Raw genomic sequence first — 18,766 nt, 5'->3', positions numbered from 1 at the left:
GTGAGTGTGACAAAGAGAGAAGTGCACTATTTTTAGGGATTTTTTTGACTTGAAATTTTACGTGTCAAACACATTAACTTAACATTACGCCAAATTAAGTGAGATGGAAATATTCGTCGCAACCGTTGTCGTTACCTTATTTATTATCAATTTAAATTTGGAAATTTTTGCCGAAACTCAATCAAACAAGCAACATGTCCATTCTCCGTTATTGAAAACACCATTACGAAAGTAAGACGAATCTTTTATGTTCTGAAGTAAAAACCATTTTGTGTTAAAAATTGATTCATAATAGTGACAGTTGTTTGACGTTTATTGGCTGAAAATCTGACACTGTCAAAGTCATAGCCGCCCCTTATCTCAGTAAACTATTCATCCCACCGTATATTTTTGACATTTTCTCAAGTACTACTAACGACAAAATAGCGCGCGGTTTTTTGCATTCGATTCGCCACAATTAAATCTACAAAATACAGTTTACAAATTTGATCTAACTCAAACAGTAGCGGAGATATTTCTACATTAGTAAATTTTTGTCTCGGCGCCTCCACCATTTTTGTTAATTAATTTTGCTCTTTTCTCAACTACGTATTTCTAATTATAAACTCATGCGGTTTTTTTACTTCGATTCCTCACAATTAAATCTATAAAACATACAGCTGGTTGCAAAAAAAACGGGAACTGTCAGAATAAAATTGACACATTTTTGCAATTTTTCCATAGTGTGAAACCTTCTTACGAGAGATAGGTTAGATTTAACGTCAAAATTCAATGACATTTTTAAAAATCACTTGATAGGTATTGTCAAGTAGACAATTAATTGACAAATCGACAAAACCAAATTTACATTAGGAAAATTTTCATTTCCCGATTTTTTTGAAACCAGCTGTATAATATTAGGCGATCTTTTTGGGACCGGGTTGGTTATGACCATCTAGTATTTTTGTTGGCAGTACTTCGGTGAAAACTAAATTCCCTAAAGGAAATTGACACTTTTTGTGTTAGGTTAGGTTGTTTTCAGTTTAAGGTTATATTTTCTGAATAGGTACATTGTTGCCGGATCTCTTAAATTTGGTCTGTCATGTTTAAATTAGAAGTAACATCGTTTAATGGAAATTTTTTGTCGTAACAAAATTATGTTGGCAATTTTGACTTTTGCTTTGTCGGAAATTAAAATTATTTTTACACACTTAATATAGTTATTTATTTAACAAGTTCGTGTGTAATTTGAGCTTTTTTTGGCATGAATGGACCAGTTTAAAACTCGAGTGAAACGAGAGTTTTAAAGGTCCACGAGTGCCAAAAAAAGCCCAAATTGCACAAGAACGAGTTGAATACAACATTTTTTTGTTCGACGAGCCCCTTAAAGGCTCCCAATCGCTAAAAATCTTTAAAATTAGCTTGACGTTTCGTTTTGACAAGTTGTCAAATTTATCAAAATCCGTTCACACAGGCGAAAATTCTCAAATTCTGACAGTGTCGAACAAAAAAATCTTTTATTTACTTTTTTAGGAATATTAAAATAATACATAAATCTGGCAATGCGAAACAGACACTGACAGAAAAAAAGTTGCATCCGTTGCATCACTGAAGCAGTTAGTCCAACATGAAAAGAAAAAATCATAGTCAACTCGGTCTCAAAAGATCGTGAATGCCTAATAGTTTTTTTTGTTCGACACTGTCAAAATTTGAGATTTTTTTCCTGTGGAACAGATTTTGAAAAATTTGACAACTTGTCAAAACGAAACGTCAAGCCAATTTTAAAGATTTTAAGCGGTTTTGAGCCTTTAAGGGCTCGTCGAACAAAAAAACGTATTCAACTCGTTCTTATGTAAATTGGGCCTTTTTTTGGCATGAGTGGGCCAATTTACACACGAACTCGTTAAATAAACTACTATTAGATTTGATCTGGTTTAAACGGTAACAGATATACTGTCATTTTTATTTTTAAAATGTCCCGCCGCCTCCACCATTTTTTCAAAACATATTTTTGGACTTTTTGCAGGTTTTCATTTCCATTCGTCACAATTGAAGCTATAAACACAGTTTTTGCATTTGACTAAGCCCAGTCGGTAACGGAGAAATTGTGATTTCTACTGAAACAAATTTCTCGGCGCCTCCACCATTTTTGTAAATGCACTTTTGCTATTTTCTCAACTGCTACTGGTGACAGAGTCATGCGGTTTCTTGCATTCGCTTCCTCACTATCAAGTCTATAAAACCCATTAAATTCTACGTTAAAATTTGCTTTTTTCTGGATATCTGACCTTTTTTTCTATTAACTTTTTCCCAATTAGTACAAATGTTTTAAACGCTCTTGTCACACGTAGTATTTATCTACGACGCGGAGCAAGAGGGTGGTGAAAATTATATCTACATTTCCATTAATATACCGCAAGGATTAAACGATCCAATCGCATTAATGCACAAACCTATCGATTTCATAATTTCTTCGTATTACGTGTGTTAAGTCTAGACACCATGAACACTTCAAAAATGAACGAAAAACAGTTTCCAAAATTCCTCAACGGCGTCAGGCTCCTCCTCGTCCAGAGCCAAATCTTCGGAATCGTCACGTTCGATTACACCGACAAGAAATTCCAAGTGTCACGAGTAAGATGTGTTTTCAGTTTTTTAGCGTTCCTGTTCTACACTTCAACCGTGTCTTACTGCGTTTACAAGACCGCTACGGTGACCCACGGTCCCGCTGCCATTTACAAAACCACCGACATACTATTCTTGGTCATCAGTGGTACTTATGTGGGAACAATCTGGGTTTGCGCCATCATCAACAACGACAAGTTGATCAACCTGTTGGGGAAACTGGTCGACTTCGATTTAAAATTGCACATCAACAGCATCCCCATCAGCTACGACGCCAGTCGCCGACGAATCCTGTTGGGATTCTTGGTACGCTACATCTGTTTGACCGTGATCATCGCATTCTACTCGTGGTACTCTCGGGTTCACGCCAAAACGCGCATTTTGATAGCCGATTGGGCTTCTGTCTTCTCGATGGTGATAAGCTCTGTCGGATGCCACCAGATGACCGAACTAGTCTTGATGATCAAGTCTCGATTCGTCATTCTCAACCGACAAATCAACCACCTCATTTCTTATTTCCGCAAGAACAACATCGCCACCGTCGCGAAGAAACCGACGAGGTTCCTGGCCCTGAACAAGATCTGCGCCTTGCACCACCACCTCACCAAACTGGTCAAACTCTTCAACGACACCTTCGGCGTGGTCCTGCTCTTCATGTTCGGCATCAGCTTCGTCGCGACGGTGTTGTCGTTGTTTTACGGCGCCGCTGAGCTCCAAGCGTCTAAAGTGAAGTGGCTGAAACTGGTGTGGTCTCTGCTGGCGTGTCTGACCTACACTTGCGACATGATTTACGTCTGTCACGTCTGCTACGAAACGATCGAAGAGGTGCGTATCGAGTGTTGTTTTTTTCAAAGAGTTAGGGAGAGACTTCCAGGCGAAGAAGTCGGGAGAGTTGATCCACAAGATCGAAACTGAAGATCACGACACTAGGGACGAGATGGAGATGTTCTCTTTGCAAATTGCCAACGAGGAGGTCGAGTTCAATGCGGCGGGGTTTTTCCCGATCAATTTCACCCTACTCTTTTCCGTAAGGGGCGCAATCGGTAATCGACTAAGTTAAATGTTCGCTGTCTTTCAGATAATCGGGGGAGTCACCACCTACATGATAATCCTGATTCAGCTCTCGGCCACACTTTCAGAAAACTAAATTGTACTTCAAGCACTCAATTATACAAATAAAACCCTACCACAAACACAAACCGTTCGTTTTTTATTTACTCCAATGGACTTCTAGTTATTAAGTAATTTCGTTGACAGTTGAAGATTGTTCACCATTTCTTCAAAATATAGTAAATTCAAAAAAAACCTCAACTGTCAAAATTAAATTTTAAATAAAATGCTTGTTTTGATTGTACTTGGATAAAACAAGTTTTCGCTAGGCTGTACCGACATCAAAATCTAGTTACAAAATATATTGAGGTTATGTTTTCATTTTTAATCATTCATTGCTTCGAACACTTGAAGTGAAATGCAGCAACTAAATGAATTAGAGCAATTTAATCAAGTTTATAAAAAACACGCGATAAACTGAAAACAGGTACCTAACAAATTACACAACAACCAAAATCATCCAAAATAAACTAGGTAATCTGTTTCATTTATTCAGAAGAAAATTATTTAACACTTGATTAACACTTATCTCTGTAAAATTTTGATTTGTGAATCACAAGAACAAACACCAATTCTTAGTTAACAATACTGGAGCGACTTTGGCACAAATTTGTAATTTCTTCCCGTTATTATCACTTTTTTGTTTGTTCCTCATAATAATTTCTTATGGCCCCTTTCTCTCGCGCCAATAGAACCAACTTAGTTCGTTTTGAACTTTCCATTTTAACCTTTTTACAAAATACACTTAAATAATTTTGCAATTTATTTGACAATGTCAATTTAAACAAATGAATAGTTTGAAAAATTAAAAAATCATAGATAACAACAGGGCAATATGAAAATAACTAGTGATTTAACCAACCTAACAACTGCAATTTTGATTTTGACAGTCCACATGTTTATTGAATTGGCGTTCATATTTTTACATTTTTCTCAACCAGTACCTATTAGTACAGTAGTCATGAGGTTAGCTTTGTCACAGTAAAATGTACAAAACACACTTTTTGGATGTGATCTAATTTAAATTGTATTGGAGAAATTTTGAAAAAAATATCTCGACGCCTCCGCAATTTGCGCAAACTCTGTTTGCAGTTTTTTTCATGAGTTGATAAAGAAAAACTCTTGAGCTTTTTTGCATTCGTTTCGTCACAATTAAATCTATAAAACACAGTTTACAGATTTGATGTGACTCAAACAGTGGCGGAGTTATTTTTATTTTTTGTGAATTTGTGACGCAAAGTAGATTAAAAAAAATCAAATGCACGCTTATGAAATGTCAAACAAATGTCAACTCTACACCACCCACACAGTTGCCACATACATTTTCGTCCATAGTTTCCATACTTATCCACAATCATTTTAAATCACCCAATAGATTCCATCGGTTTTTTGCATTATATTCGTCATAATTAAATCTTTAAAACACACTTTATAGATTTTATGTAGCTCAAACAGTCACGAAGTTATTTCTATTCCTATGAATTTTTATCTCGGCACCTCCACCATTTTTGAGGTTATATTTTTGTGCGTTTCCCAACTATTAGTGGAGATAGAGCAATGCGGTTTCTTGCATTCTATTCGTCACAAACATATTCATAAAACGTAGTTTTTAGATTTATTCTGACACATCGTATATTGGAGAAATCGCAAAACAATGAAGCAATCCATAAACTGGTTAAATTAGAGTAATTTCGTCGATAGTTGTAGACCGTCCCACAACGTGAATGTTTACGGACTCGTTGACTAATTACAATTTAGTGTATTACTGCATTAATGTAATTCACCTCCAATGAGCAAAATTGCGACCACAAGATACAGATGCGGCGGTTATCGACAATGTGGTGGAGATGTTTTCGTTGTAGATGGTCGCAAATCCGGTCCAATTCGACGCGGGATGGTTCTTTCCCAACGATCGCACCCTTATTTTCACGGTGGGGTTGCTCCCGGGCCGCACAATACACTCGAAAATTGTTCCAGATCATTGGCGGCGTCAGGACCTACATCATCCTACTGTTTTTAACGCAATATTAAAGTGGCGAGAAAATCGTCTCAGAATCAGCGATTCGATCTTCCAGTAGTAATTTAATCATTTCTAATTACTTCGCCAATAAAATCTATACAATTCTGTCCCCAATTAATGGTGTGCGTTTGATTTGTTTTTATCGTGTTAACAGTGCGGAGGCGCTTATAACTATGTGCCGCTCGCACAAAACTGCAACAGAACTACAATTCAATTTTTTTGTTTATGTAGAATTCTGGCAACCATTTCACCTTGACCTTTACGTAATACATTATAGAAAAATACACGTAAACAAGATGGGGGGCGTGGGCATATAAATAAAATTACTACAAAACCACCCAATTTCAATCATTTAAAACAATCCTTTTACACAAATTAGCGGTCACGCCATCGACTCACGACCCATTAACTGTCCCACTCGACGTTGACTTGGCCGCGATGTACCAAATACGCAAAATGTCGGATTACTCAAAACCCAAAGAGAAACTCTCCCAAAAATTCATGAATTCGATCACAATCCTCCTCTACCAGAGCCAGCTCATGGGTCTGGTTACTTTCGGTCGCACCTTGCGCCCCTCAAAAATCCGCCTGTTTTGGAACGTCTTGCTCTTCACCGTTTACGCCTACTCCATCGGCCACTGCGTCTACACGGTCGCCTCCTTCAACCGAGAGATGATTTACAAAGCCACCGACGTCATCATCCTCGTGATCAACCTGGTGTACGTCTCGACCGCCTGGATTACCGCCATCACCAACCGCGACTTGTTCGTCGAGTTCCTGGTCAAGGTGGTCGACTTCGACGGCAAACTGCAAACGATGGGGATCAAGATCAACTACCAGAAGTCCAAGAAGCGCATCGTGCTGCAGGGGCTGATCCGGTGGGTCGTTTTGGGCGTTCTCATCGGCAATCTGGTCGCCATCGCTCTGTGGAATAGGGCCGAGATGATTGTCGAGATCATGGCTTACTGCTTGTTGGTGATCAACTCTGCGATCTGCCATCAGAGCGTCGAGATGATCGCGTTGTTGAGGGCGCGGTTCTTCATCCTCAACAAGCAAATCAACCAGTTGGTGCAACACTTTTACAAGAAAAATTCCAGGAACTTGTTGCAGGCCAAGAACACGAAGCAACTCTTCGCTCTGAGTAAAATCTGCGCTCTGCACCACCACTTGTCCAAACTGGTCAAGCTCTTCAACGAGGTCTTCGGAGTGGTTCTGCTCCTGATGTTTGGAGTCAGTTTCACCGTGATCGTCATCACCATATTCTACCTCACGGTGGCGCTGCAGTCTACCGAACTCGTGATATCTGATATTGTCAATCCGTTGCTCTCAAACTTAACTTTTGTTTTTGACACGATTTACGTTTGCGACATTTGCTACTCCACCATCGAAGAGGTAGATCAATTCGTGCTTTAGTTGTGACAACTCAAATTAATTTTTTTCAGGCTAACAAAGCCGGAGAACTGATTCACAAACTTGACACTGAAGATCACGACATACGCGACGAAATCGAGATGTTTTCTTTGCAGATAGCCAACGAGCAAGTCGAATTCAACGCCGCGGGATTCTTCCCCATCAACTACACTCTCGTCTTTTCCGTAAGTGACAAACCGGACTTACCTAGTTAAAATCTTCGACGCCCGAACAACTCTTCTCACGGAAAATTTTGAAAGTTCTAAAATTACGCCCCGCTACTCGGTACCGTTACTAAATAAAAATCAATCGAATTAATTTCAGATAATGGGAGGAGTGACCACCTACATCATAATTCTGATCCAGCTGGGTACGACTCTCGCCGATTAAGTCGCGAACACTTAACCGATCACGTGGAGTGAGTAAAATAAAAATCACAGTCATTCGCTTAAGTTATTTTTTTCACCTTATAACCTATTCTGAAATAAGTATTGTTTGATCAGGTTCCGGGCGGGTTCAGGTCGACCTGCAGAAAAAAAACAGACAATCAAACAAATCGATCGCTCAATCGCTTCCACCCACCTAATTTGAGCTCGATGTACAAAACTAGCATGATTATGTGACCCGGCACTTTACATTTGCTGCTCATCTGCCACACTTGTTTCAACAAGGCGATGGCTTCGTCCAGTTGGCCTCTGATGGTCTTGGCGACGGCGATGTTGTACTGCATCGTGGCGTGCGCCGTCGACAAGTTGTGCGGGAACCACTCTGCAAAAAAATCACAATAAACAAACGCCACCCACGCATCGACAAGTACAAACTTGGAGGCGGCGACGTTTTGATCCTCCTCTCTTCGTTCTCGTCGCTTTTTGGCAGTTCTAAACTGATGTATTTGATGTTGTCAGGATTCAGATGTTCCAAAGCTTCCGAGATTTTCTCCAAGAGAACTAGAGCCTCGGCGCAGTACAGATGACCGAGCAATCTGACAACAAAAACATCACTAAAAAGGAAATCGTCACCGTATCGGTGTAGTACTTGTGGGCACCGGAGAGTCGAGGCTGTTGTAGCAGATTTTCGGCGTGTTCCAAGGCTAAAATGTAGTCCCCGAGACAGAGAGAGACGTAGGCACTGGCTGCTAGAATACTGTTACGGAGACTTATCACACTTTCGGGCGAGAGAGGCGAAGAGGGCGCCGGCCCCGGACTAGACGACGGTACCGGAGGGGTCACTCCGGGGATCAGGAACAGGGGGACCGGAGACGCCGTCGTGTCAGAAGGAAGTAAAAGTAAAGCGTTGCGCAAAGACAGCGAAGCGAATTCCAACGACGGGACGGGGACCGCGTACGACTGGCTATCCGTACTGTACTTCTTGTCTCGCGTCAAATTCGTCGTCAGGATGACTTTCTGTTTGTCTTTCGAACCAATCACATCCACTACAATTTCTTTCTGTTTCTTTTGAATATCAAAATCTAATTCGTTTGACTGTAAAGAAAAATCTAGATAGTAGATAGGTGGCGCTGTCGTTTGACAGTTAGTATAAATCATGGCTGCCGCGATTCATCACTTACCTCTTTTCCAGCCATGATGCAGCACTCTGCTAACCTCATCCACAACCTGGCATTCCGGTGATACCGCCTCACGGCGATTATCAAGCAATCGAAAGCTTGCACCGGTCGTTTGGCGTGAAGAAGGGCCACGCCGAGATTGTACATCAGTTCGTGGTATTTCGAGCCGCCTAACGTGTGCAACGCTTTGTCATCCAGGCCTCTGCTACTGTCTTTTTTACTGTTGTTCGTCAACGCAATGTCCTCTTTCAAGGCCATTTGGAAATAATGACAGGCGAGGTTGGGTTTGCCCATTGCATGATGGATGACACCCATGTTGTTGTAGAACATGAGCGTGGAGGACTCTCCACACTCGCTACAATCGAAAGTTAACGAACGCGATAATTTTTTGGGAGAACTCACTTATATACTAAATGATCGTTTGGAATTGACGCTAGAAATTTCTGAGATTCTACAAAATTGCCTTGCAAATATTCCAGATTGGCCGCCAGGAATAACGCTTCAAAATTCTGTTTGTCCTTGAGCAGATTGCCGATTTCCCTCGCAGATGTCTCCAAGTTGTGGTTCATCAAGTAACAACGAATTTTATACTTGAGAAGCTTTCTTTTGAACTCTTCGGTCGCAGGATCCAGAGGCTGTGGTGTCTTCTTCTCTTTCACGCTCTTATCCAACATTTTGATGTTGGGGGTCCCATTAATAAGTTGATTTTCCAAATAACTTATCAAACTCAAGGCTTTATCCGATTGTCTCACACACAACTGAAGCTCAATTGCAAAAAGACTAATTTGTTTGGCTAACGCGTCATCTGCAAATTTTTTCGTTTGTAAAATACTCGTTTATTCGCATTTCCATTACCCATAGGTTCTATGAATTTGTAGACGCGGTCCATAATAAAAATCGCGTTAGTGTATTGCTGTTGGTGGTAGAGCAATATGGCTTGGTTGTAGTGAATAATACACTGATCCACATCGTCGAGTTTGTCGATCCGAATCCGGAACTGAAATTCCAGGCGAATTAGCGCGCTGTGGTTACAAAACAATGACGCTTTTAACCTGGTTACAAATTGAGGTTAGGTTTTTCTGAAAGGTTTCGTTCTTTTTAAAGTCGCTCTTGCAATATTCCACGAGAGCCTTGTTGTGTGCCAGTTTGAAGTCGTTACTCCGATTGTCCAATTTGTTGATGTGCTGAAGAGCACCGGCGTAGTTCGCCCTAAAAGAAGTCCCAAAATTTGATTGGCAAATCAAATTTATACCCACTTTTTGAACTCGCTTAGAGCATTTTGCGCATATTCCTGCTCCTGGTCGCTAACAGTATCAGCAGTTCTCTCAATTTCTTCTTTTTCGGCCATAATTTACGACTTAGGAGCTTTGTTTTGTTTTTCAGCCAGTACCACAATAATTGAGGTTATGTACCTTTTACGGACTGAATCCGAGATGACTCATGTTTCAAATTTTTTCAGACGATTTTTCTGCACCAAAGACTTCGTCTGAAACGTAAAATTTTGCTTTAAATGTCCCAAAATTTGAAATTTTGAAAATAGAAAAATTTACATTTTGTAAACGATCTGTCATAACGTCAAACATTGTCAATCGCAGCAAAATTTAAAAAAATGTATATTTTATTGCCGTCGATCTTTTTCCGAAAATTTGAAACCGCTCTGTAAAGGTTGAAATTTAATTTTGTACTCCCTTCAGTCCCTTCGATTCGAAGTTAGGTATTTCGAATCTCGAAAGTCGAAAACCCATCCCTAGAATAAACACGGTTGCCAACCCTCCAAACCTGATAATAATCTCAATTTTGTTTTTGTCAATTGTCACTGTAATTGACGTTTGTCGCGTCGTGCGTGTTGCCTATCCGTTTATTTATTTAGTTCAACTTCGATTCATTACATTATTCCGTATGCTGTCGCATATCTAAAATTAGTGGTGGCCAAGGGACTCTTCGCGAATTGCTTAGTCACAGAAGTGCGCCAAATCTCGCCGGCAAAAGATGGACGCAGCGGCTACGCCAGTGGCGGAGGGCCCACCTGAGGAGGCGATCAAGGAAATCGGGTGCTCCCATTACAAAAGAAAATCCAAATTCGTGGTAAGCGACTTGTTTGCTACGTCGCGCTTAATTCAATTAGCACAGCGCTGACACTTCTGTTGTTGACTCAATCGTAATCTTCAGACTCCTTGCTGCAAGAAGGTGTACACTTGCCGCTTCTGTCACGACGACAAGGAGGACCACACCGTCAACAGGAAGGAAGTCACCGAGTTGATATGCACGCTGTGCGAGATGAGACAGCCGGTGCAGGCTGAGTGCCAGAATTGCGGAATAAGATTTGGGAAGGTGGGTACCAGTCACTGTGTCACTTGCACGCTAATTTCTGTTCAGTACACATGTCTGGAGTGCAACTTGTTCGATGACGAGGACAAAAACCAGTTCCACTGTCCCGGCTGCGGTATATGCAGGATCGGGGGCGCCGACAAGTTTTTCCACTGCGAAAAGTGCAACATGTGCCTTCCCATCCAGCTACAAAACGGCCACAAGGTAAAATTCTCGCGAGTCAGACCGCCTGTAGACCGTTTTGCGCATGCGCGCTGTCTGGCCCCAGTCAAGCGACTGTTAACCTAAAAATCAATTATCGATCGATCGCAGTGCGTGGAGAACGTGTCCCGGGCCAACTGTCCGGTATGTCTGGAAGACATCCACACGTCGAGGATCCCGTGCCACATCCCCATGTGCGGCCACCTCCTCCACCGCACTTGCTTCAATCAGCTGCTCAAGGCGGGCCACTACGCATGCCCCATCTGTCAGACGTCCCTGATGGACATGACCCAGCTGTGGAAGTATCTGGACAACGAAGTGGCCCACACGCCTATGCCCTCCCAGTATAACTGCTACTTGGTGCAGATCCTGTGCAAAGATTGTCACAAGGTAAGCGCCCCCTTCAAGTCTGACACTTTTGCCGAGTTTTTGATTCAGGAGAGCACCGTCAAGTTCCACGTGATCGGGTGCAAGTGCATTCACTGCGGGTCGTACAACACTTGTCGCATCAAGGGACCTTTCAAGCCGTCAGGTTGGTACCGTCGATGTGGTGACTTTTACGTCAATATTTTTACACTTTTAGGCAGGAACAGGCAGAGCAGCTTGAGTCAGGCTCAGTCTTTGCAGTTCGACGACGACGACGACGCCGCGAGTTCCAACAGTCAACAGTCATGAAATTATTCCTAAGGTTGAGGCTTCGTTCTTTCATGCGTGTTAAGTCAATTCGGCAGGTTTCCGATGTATTACTGGCATTTTATATTTACCATATTAGCAAGTAGGACTAGTGCAATGTACGCGATAACTAAATAGAATGTATATAAGTTTGTACATAGTGTACAAGTTTGTGTGATTTTATTTTTATATGATATACTCGATCTGTTGATATTATTAATGTAATCGGTAGGAAATAATAGATCCGTGTAATTGATTTGTTGTACCGTTAAGTTGGTTTAGGTTGAATTTTGTGATTCTACAAATAGTTTCCGATGCGTACTAAGGTGAGTGGGAAGTCGACTCCGAAGTCATGTAAATCTGAACTAGTTAATAAAAAATGGAATTTGATTTGTCGAATTTTAATTAACCCTGGACGTATCGATTTCATGAAATTAGAAAGGTCGAGTGGTCTTGAGATTACAAAGTTCAACCTATCTGAAAAAATTCACGTAAGACTTGCCACTGGTTTTGTTACAAATCAAATTATAAAATGAATTTCCATAATTCCAGCGACCGAAACGTACAAAGTAATTGCCAACGACGAAGAAATGAAAGCAGGAATTTTGCTGAAGATTCTAAAACACTTCTGCTTTCTAAATACCGAACCGCTGATATCTCGTTTTCGTCCCGAACGGGTCAAATTTCGAAAACGTTTCCGGATTGCGAAGTCCCGACAGGTCAGGTTCACTTCCGGTCGATTGACACTCGAGTGTCGGTCGAATTAAGCTGCGACCTGCATTCGTTCCCGCAAGCCTGGCCAAAAAGTTGAGTTGAGTTGTAATCGATGTGGACAAACAGAGACAATGCGAATTTATCAGGTGTTTGTTTGGCGACGGCTCCGCTTGTGTCAACACGTTGAACCCAGAAAATCCGGGAAAGCGCCAAATGTCAGCCGGCTCTTATAGCGGTTTTTCCACGACAGCGCCCGCTCCGGCGACATTCAAATAAGCAAGATGCGATACCTAATCTCGGTCGGAAATGTGAAGGTTGCTCCGTTGCTACCGACGATTATTTGCGCCAAACGCCGAGGAAATGGATCAAGTGGCGGCTTCGGCGAAGGCTCTCTCCGGGAAAATGCCGCCGGATCAGCAGAGGCTTTCCGGGAAGGGCCGGATGAGGAGGAATCACGACGAGACCGTGCCGAAGTGCTGCAGGAGCTTCGGCCGTGACCTTATCTGACAAGTGACCTGATGGGCCGGGGAGATGAAACGAACGGGGCCACCGGAGCCCGCCTGCTGATTTATGCCGGCCCGAGCCCGCACCTGTCCCGCCGAGACATTTACGATTTGGCATTTCGCACGGACCAAGTTTTATTTTCCACCCAACCGTGGAGCCCCAGGAATTCCGATTGTTCCCGGAATTTTCCCATATTTTTCATAAATCCGCAATCACATTACCATCTCGTTTATTATGATAATTGATGATTAATTGTGTTGTCAACACCGACGAAATTTCATTGACGGTGGCCGTGAGCTTTCAACTCGATGTACTGCTCAATGGCGTACCGATTCCTGCGTCTTGCAGGATGCATGTTCCGCGATCTAATCGAGTGCGCTATTCCTGGTACGCGCTTCCTCATCGGCGCGGCGAACGTCGCTTCCCGCATCTGCGAAGCGTGTGCCGCTTCCGCGCCACACGCAAAATACTTGCACTTTCAAAACGGGCAAAAACGAATGCTCTCCGGATATTGTTCGGTTGCACAACCGGCGGGAAAAAATGCACGCAATTGGTGGACCGCAACGTGTATACCGTGTGTTCCAGTAAGATGTCAAAACGATAAACACAAATTGGCGGGTCAAGGCGAGAATGTTGTGATAAAGCAAAAAGAAAGAAAGAAATTTGGACGGGTTGTGATGGGTTTGAATGAGGTGAAGTTCAGCTCAACCTCGTGTGAAGAAAAATAATCATGTGATAAAATTTAATACGACGAGGTAATGACGATTTGGAGGCCACGCAAAAGTAAAAAAATATGTAAGGAAAAATATGAATAAAATGAGGAGTATTTGTCATTTTGTCAATCGTGCTGAAGACAATAACACAGATTTATATCCTCTTTTCAAACAAGTTTTTCAAGTTAATTTCAAGTTTGTCGTAAGAATTTACAACATTAAATCTAAATGGTCTGCTAAATAAGGTTGGGTAAAACTTGAGCATTGAAAGTTTTAATTGGCATATTCAAGAATGACATTAAATTTAAAATCACACTTTCTGCAAAGGTAAGAAGGTGAATCGATCGGGAGAAAATTTTTAACGACAAGTAAAAGATTTCAGAATCTTTTTTGGGTTGTTTTCTTTACATTAGTTTCAGTTACAGAAATTGGAAGCAACTATTTTTGTTATAACTAAAATAACTGAACGCGTTTAGAGCTGTAGAAAGAGTGATTGGCAGCTGTCATTTGTTTGTGTTGTTAGTTGCATATTTAAATTCAAAAAACTGGACTGTCAAAATTAAATTTTAACTAAAATGCTTGTTTTGACTGTACTTGGGTGTAAACATTTTTCGCTAAAGTGTACCAACGTCAAAATCTAGTTACAAAATATATTTAGGTTATGTGTTCCTTTTTAATTATTGAACTAAAAAGGTTTTGAACTCTTGAAGCGAAATGCAGAAACTAAAAGAACTGGAGCAATTTCATCAAGTTTATAAAAAACACGAAGATAAACAGAAGATGACACACGACAAACTAAAAACAGATAACAAACTAAACAACCAAAATTGAAAATCGCTTCCCATACCTTATCTGGGTCAGATTCCGCTAAAGACATATTGTGGGTAGAACATCTTTAATATCCACATGGTTAACCAGTCAGCTTTAATTAGGTTTTTATTTTCATAATGCAAGATGCTGTTTTTCCACATAGTTGGGTTAAAATCAGAAACGTTTTTTGTTGGAGGTATGGCTTTATAATATAATAATTTGCTCTCTTCTCTCGCGCCAATAGAACCACCCTTAGTTCGTTTTGAACTTTCCATTTTAACCTTTTTACAAAACATACTTAAACAATTTTGCAATTTATTTGACAATGTCAATTTAAACAAATGAATAGTTTGAAAAATCAAAAAATCATAGATACCGACCGGGCAATATGAAAATAACTAGTGATTTAACCAACCTAACAACTGCAATTTTGATTTTGACAGTCCAGGTGTTTTTTGAATGGACTTTACAAAGGAGTCTTAAGAGAGGATTGTGGTCTAGGAATTAGGACTTGAAAGAAAATTTGAGAAGAGCACTTATTTTTGTTAACTAGAGTTTTTGTAAAACTGGAAACGCTTGGAGTCATAGAAATAATTCCAACAATGAAAAGAATTTGCCCCTGTTGTTTTAGTTGCATATTTACGAAATCGGAAAATATTTTACATTACAAGATAGATTATTCATAACGTCAAATCCGAAACATTTTAAGATTTGTACAATGTAAAGAATGGCGCTGGTCTATAAATAAAAAATCTAATCAAGAGTGCTCTGAAAATTCTAACGTAACGTATGTCCGGTGTAATATATTACATTATTTTAGTTCAGCGACAAACCATTAATTTTCTGTCAGAAATAGTAAAAAATCATTGCGTTGCATTGGATATCAGTTTTGAAAAAAAAATAGCGAACATGACGACAAACAAAGACAGTTAATCACAAATCGGAGATTAAATTTGACAACAGTGACAGTTCACAAGGCACAAGCTGCGACATACGGGACACAGAAGTTGTGAACAACCACTCTGGAGGACATTTTTATTTAGACACCAGTCTCACCGGTCCAGACAAAAGCTAAGCCGTGATTATTTCTAAATTATGAATGAAACAGACACATCTGGTGTCCTTGACCTCTCGATTTGTTTTCTTTTTGGGAAATTCGTAGTCACCAGACCGGAATCATTTGGGGGAATTCTGCGAGTGATGGATGATCAGAGCGCGGGTCGGCTCAATGGCAATCATGTTAATACACTCTTGCAGAATTGTTTTTCGCCGATCGATTCTTCCTGTCCAGGAAGTGGCAAATCACCGGTGATAATTAAGAGGTAGGTGGCGGTGCCGAACGAAGTTGTATATGCGTGACATTCTGCAAAAATAGCTAGCTCCCAGCAGTTTTGACAGGACAATAAAGTAAAACAACAAAAACGATTCGAAATCTGAATTTTTCCATCGAATCGAAATGATTTTATGACGACGACGACGACAACATTAGAGCTGGGATGGAATTTTTTGGCGATATTATGTCCAATCGTCCGTTAAATTTATTGCACAACTCTCCGATGATTATTCCTTGATTATTATACGAGCCGGCATCAGGATATCAGCGTGAGTTACGACTCCCGAACCGCAAATAACCTTTCACACTTCGACTGCCCATTTCACGGCGGCCTGAAAAACGCACACACAAACGCTGAAATTCGCAACGTAACAGCTGATATAATCTTATTACATTATAAGTGTCAATTGGCCGAGCAAGAAAGTGTGAAAAAGGAACAGTTTCAGTTGAACGGTTCTGGGTTAGAGTGGAGCGCGATGTCCAATCCATTATCCCAACATCTGATCCACTTGATGGGATCGCTCTCCGGACCATCGATTGATGCAGATTAATCGGCCCCCGGGACGCTTTTTGCCCGACTTGTGACACACCTGAAGAAATCTTTATGAAACTGCAGGCGAGGTGTTAAAAGTCTTGCGGTTTTTCTCGACTCACTTTCGATTATATTTCCATATTTATATCAAGGCTCCCGAACCGAAATAATTTATGGCCAGGTTTTCATCGGTTTCGGTACACAACAACCGGCAAAAAATCACTCTTTGTTTACGATTTGCCGAGACAAACACGCAAAAAATCGCGGGGTTGTCAATACCGGAGAAAAACAAAAGACGCTGTTTTATGGCCGATGACGTGTAATTCGATACTGAATTATTTTTATTTTTCCGGTGCGATCGCAGAAATTGCGCCTCAGACGAAGCACGACGTCACCACAGAAGTGGATAGGTATACACAGTGGTCGATAAAACAAATACAGTGCGATCGAAAATTAAAAAAAAATCGAGACGGCCATGATTAATACACTTCAGTTGGCAGCACGTAAAAATTTAGTTCAAATGTCATCAGATGCCATTAATTACAATAGTAACTGTCATTCCCGACTTACCAACAACTTGTCTTGATTATTTTGTTTTTCCGTACCTGAAAAACAACGTGTTCAAAAACAGGCCTGGTACAATTCCCGAATTCATGCAAGTAATTACTGATAACTGTAATTTAATTGATGTCCTGACTTTGCGAAGGTCATTTGAAAACATGAAGCGAAGAGAGTAGCATTGTGTTTGGAAGCTGAAGGCAGACATTTCGAACATTTACTCTAGTTCGTAAATACGATTGGAGCTCCTCACAACCGACAGGTCACACATAATGCACACCTTTATGAAAATCCAGATTTCAAGGTTCTCAAAATCACTAACCTAACTTTTAAGACTGACATCTGATAATTGAAATTTTAACGAATTTCCAACTGAAATTTTTGGTCACAGCCAACTCTAATTTTTTTTTCGATCTCACGGTACCTATAGCTGGAACGTTATGCATGTGGATTGGGGACTTGTCGTTAAGTTGGCACTACCAGCAAAAGTAACTAAACGCGCCAATAAGGTTATTGAAATTTATGACAGATCTCACTAATGTACAGTTCAATCATAAGTTTTTAGCGACCTTGAGTTTGACAATCCATATCCAAAACATTTCGACTATACCATTGCTTTATTATCTGACAACACTCGACGTTTTTTCACTCGATACTTTACAGGCGTGCCAACCAACTTCTCATCTGTCAAATCTATATTTTGATTCACTTAAAGGAAATAATAAAGTGTTTTGTTACTGTGTTTAATGTGTTTTATTATCCTTTATTTCATATTTTTTAAACACAGAGATCCAAAACTTTTCAGCACTTTCAAACATTAAGTGCCAGTTTTGAGTATTGAAATGTTATGAAATTGTTAAGAAAACAAAATAAAACAAAGAAGAATATTATTCTTGAGAGAGTAAAAGAATGTGAATTAAAACACATTAAGAAAATATGATGAGATAAAAAAATTAAAAGCAAAAAAGTTGAGTAGTAAACTGCTTCCAATCTTATTAACTTTTTCCCTCTTTGTAAACCTTGACTAATCGTTACGACAAGATATTGCACGTCCCCACACGACAAGAACTACTACACTACTCTAATTCACTCTGTACGTGTAACACTTTAAAGTGCGTCATGTTTCATTGATTTCTTTCATGGAAACACAATAATTCAACAACAAAATATTATTTATGTAATGTGGTTTAGTACGACAGTTTATGACCATTATTTCCAGTGAACTAATCTAAACAAAACCAATTTGAAGGTTATGATTTTTGCAAGTAAATATGTTATATAAATGTTACATAAAAACAATTTTTTAACATTCTTTTCCATCACGTTTTGATATTTCACAATTCAACAATCTCCAAACCGACAATCATCGTTGCGAGTACCCTCCACGCGAATTTTGTAGGATTCAGGTCTGGATTTCTTAATAAAAAGTGTGCTGTGAAAAAGCAAAGAGTGTGGTGCTTGCACAAGAGACGAAACGGTCACAAATCAAACAGCATCAACCGCTTTTAATTATTTTTACAAATATGAATATTTAAATATTTGACGACGAGTCCGTTTCCATCGCGTTTTGATATTTCACGATCTCGGAACCGACGATCATCAGAGAGTACTGTCCACGAGAATTACACAGGACTCAGATCTGGATTTTTGCGAGTCGCGTTAATCAAAAAGTAAAGAATGTGGTGGTTGCACA

The 18,766-nt window shown here is 40.2% G+C and overlaps 4 protein-coding genes across 5 annotated transcripts; 3 read left to right on the top strand and 1 right to left on the bottom strand.

Moving 5' to 3' along the window:
• The first annotated feature begins 1,866 nt into the window (after window positions 1–1,866).
• On the top strand, window positions 1,867–3,800 carry LOC138124024 (putative gustatory receptor 28b). Its single transcript, XM_069038943.1, has 3 exons — window positions 1,867–3,429; window positions 3,479–3,631; window positions 3,683–3,800. The coding sequence occupies exons 1-3, from the start codon at window positions 2,482–2,484 to the stop codon at window positions 3,749–3,751; spliced, it is 1,170 nt and encodes a 389-aa protein (XP_068895044.1). The 5' UTR covers window positions 1,867–2,481; the 3' UTR covers window positions 3,752–3,800.
• A 1,290-nt stretch (window positions 3,801–5,090) lies between these two features.
• On the top strand, window positions 5,091–7,592 carry LOC138125008 (putative gustatory receptor 28b). 2 transcript variants are annotated; one of them, XM_069040219.1, is made up of 4 exons: window positions 5,091–5,276; window positions 5,328–7,126; window positions 7,177–7,329; window positions 7,469–7,592. In XM_069040219.1, the coding sequence occupies exons 2-4, from the start codon at window positions 6,173–6,175 to the stop codon at window positions 7,532–7,534; spliced, it is 1,173 nt and encodes a 390-aa protein (XP_068896320.1). In that variant the 5' UTR covers window positions 5,091–5,276; window positions 5,328–6,172; the 3' UTR covers window positions 7,535–7,592. The 2 variants fall into 2 exon arrangements, with proteins under 2 accessions (XP_068896320.1, XP_068896319.1); XM_069040218.1 differs by having other exon boundaries at window positions 5,091–7,126.
• Not10 (CCR4-NOT transcription complex subunit 10) lies at window positions 7,588–10,399 on the bottom strand. Its single transcript, XM_069040217.1, has 10 exons — window positions 10,259–10,399; window positions 9,965–10,194; window positions 9,761–9,917; window positions 9,564–9,705; window positions 9,111–9,513; window positions 8,712–9,063; window positions 8,180–8,625; window positions 7,966–8,126; window positions 7,727–7,912; window positions 7,588–7,670 (listed from the first exon to the last, which is right to left on the bottom strand). The coding sequence occupies exons 2-10, from the start codon at window positions 10,054–10,056 to the stop codon at window positions 7,612–7,614; spliced, it is 1,998 nt and encodes a 665-aa protein (XP_068896318.1). The 5' UTR covers window positions 10,057–10,194; window positions 10,259–10,399; the 3' UTR covers window positions 7,588–7,611.
• Window positions 10,400–10,552: 153 nt separating this feature from the next.
• On the top strand, window positions 10,553–12,299 carry LOC138125009 (RING finger and CHY zinc finger domain-containing protein 1-like). The gene is made up of 6 exons (XM_069040220.1): window positions 10,553–10,793; window positions 10,878–11,039; window positions 11,085–11,240; window positions 11,349–11,627; window positions 11,676–11,769; window positions 11,821–12,299. Exons 1-6 carry the CDS (start codon window positions 10,698–10,700, stop codon window positions 11,910–11,912), a joined length of 879 nt encoding a protein of 292 aa, XP_068896321.1. The 5' UTR covers window positions 10,553–10,697; the 3' UTR covers window positions 11,913–12,299.
• The last annotated feature ends 6,467 nt before the right edge of the window (window positions 12,300–18,766 follow it).

The sequence above is a fragment of the Tenebrio molitor genome, chromosome 2, assembly GCF_963966145.1.
Source record: "Tenebrio molitor chromosome 2, icTenMoli1.1, whole genome shotgun sequence".
Lineage (NCBI taxonomy): Eukaryota > Metazoa > Arthropoda > Insecta > Coleoptera > Tenebrionidae > Tenebrio > Tenebrio molitor.
This window is presented reverse-complemented; position numbering and strand designations above follow the sequence as displayed.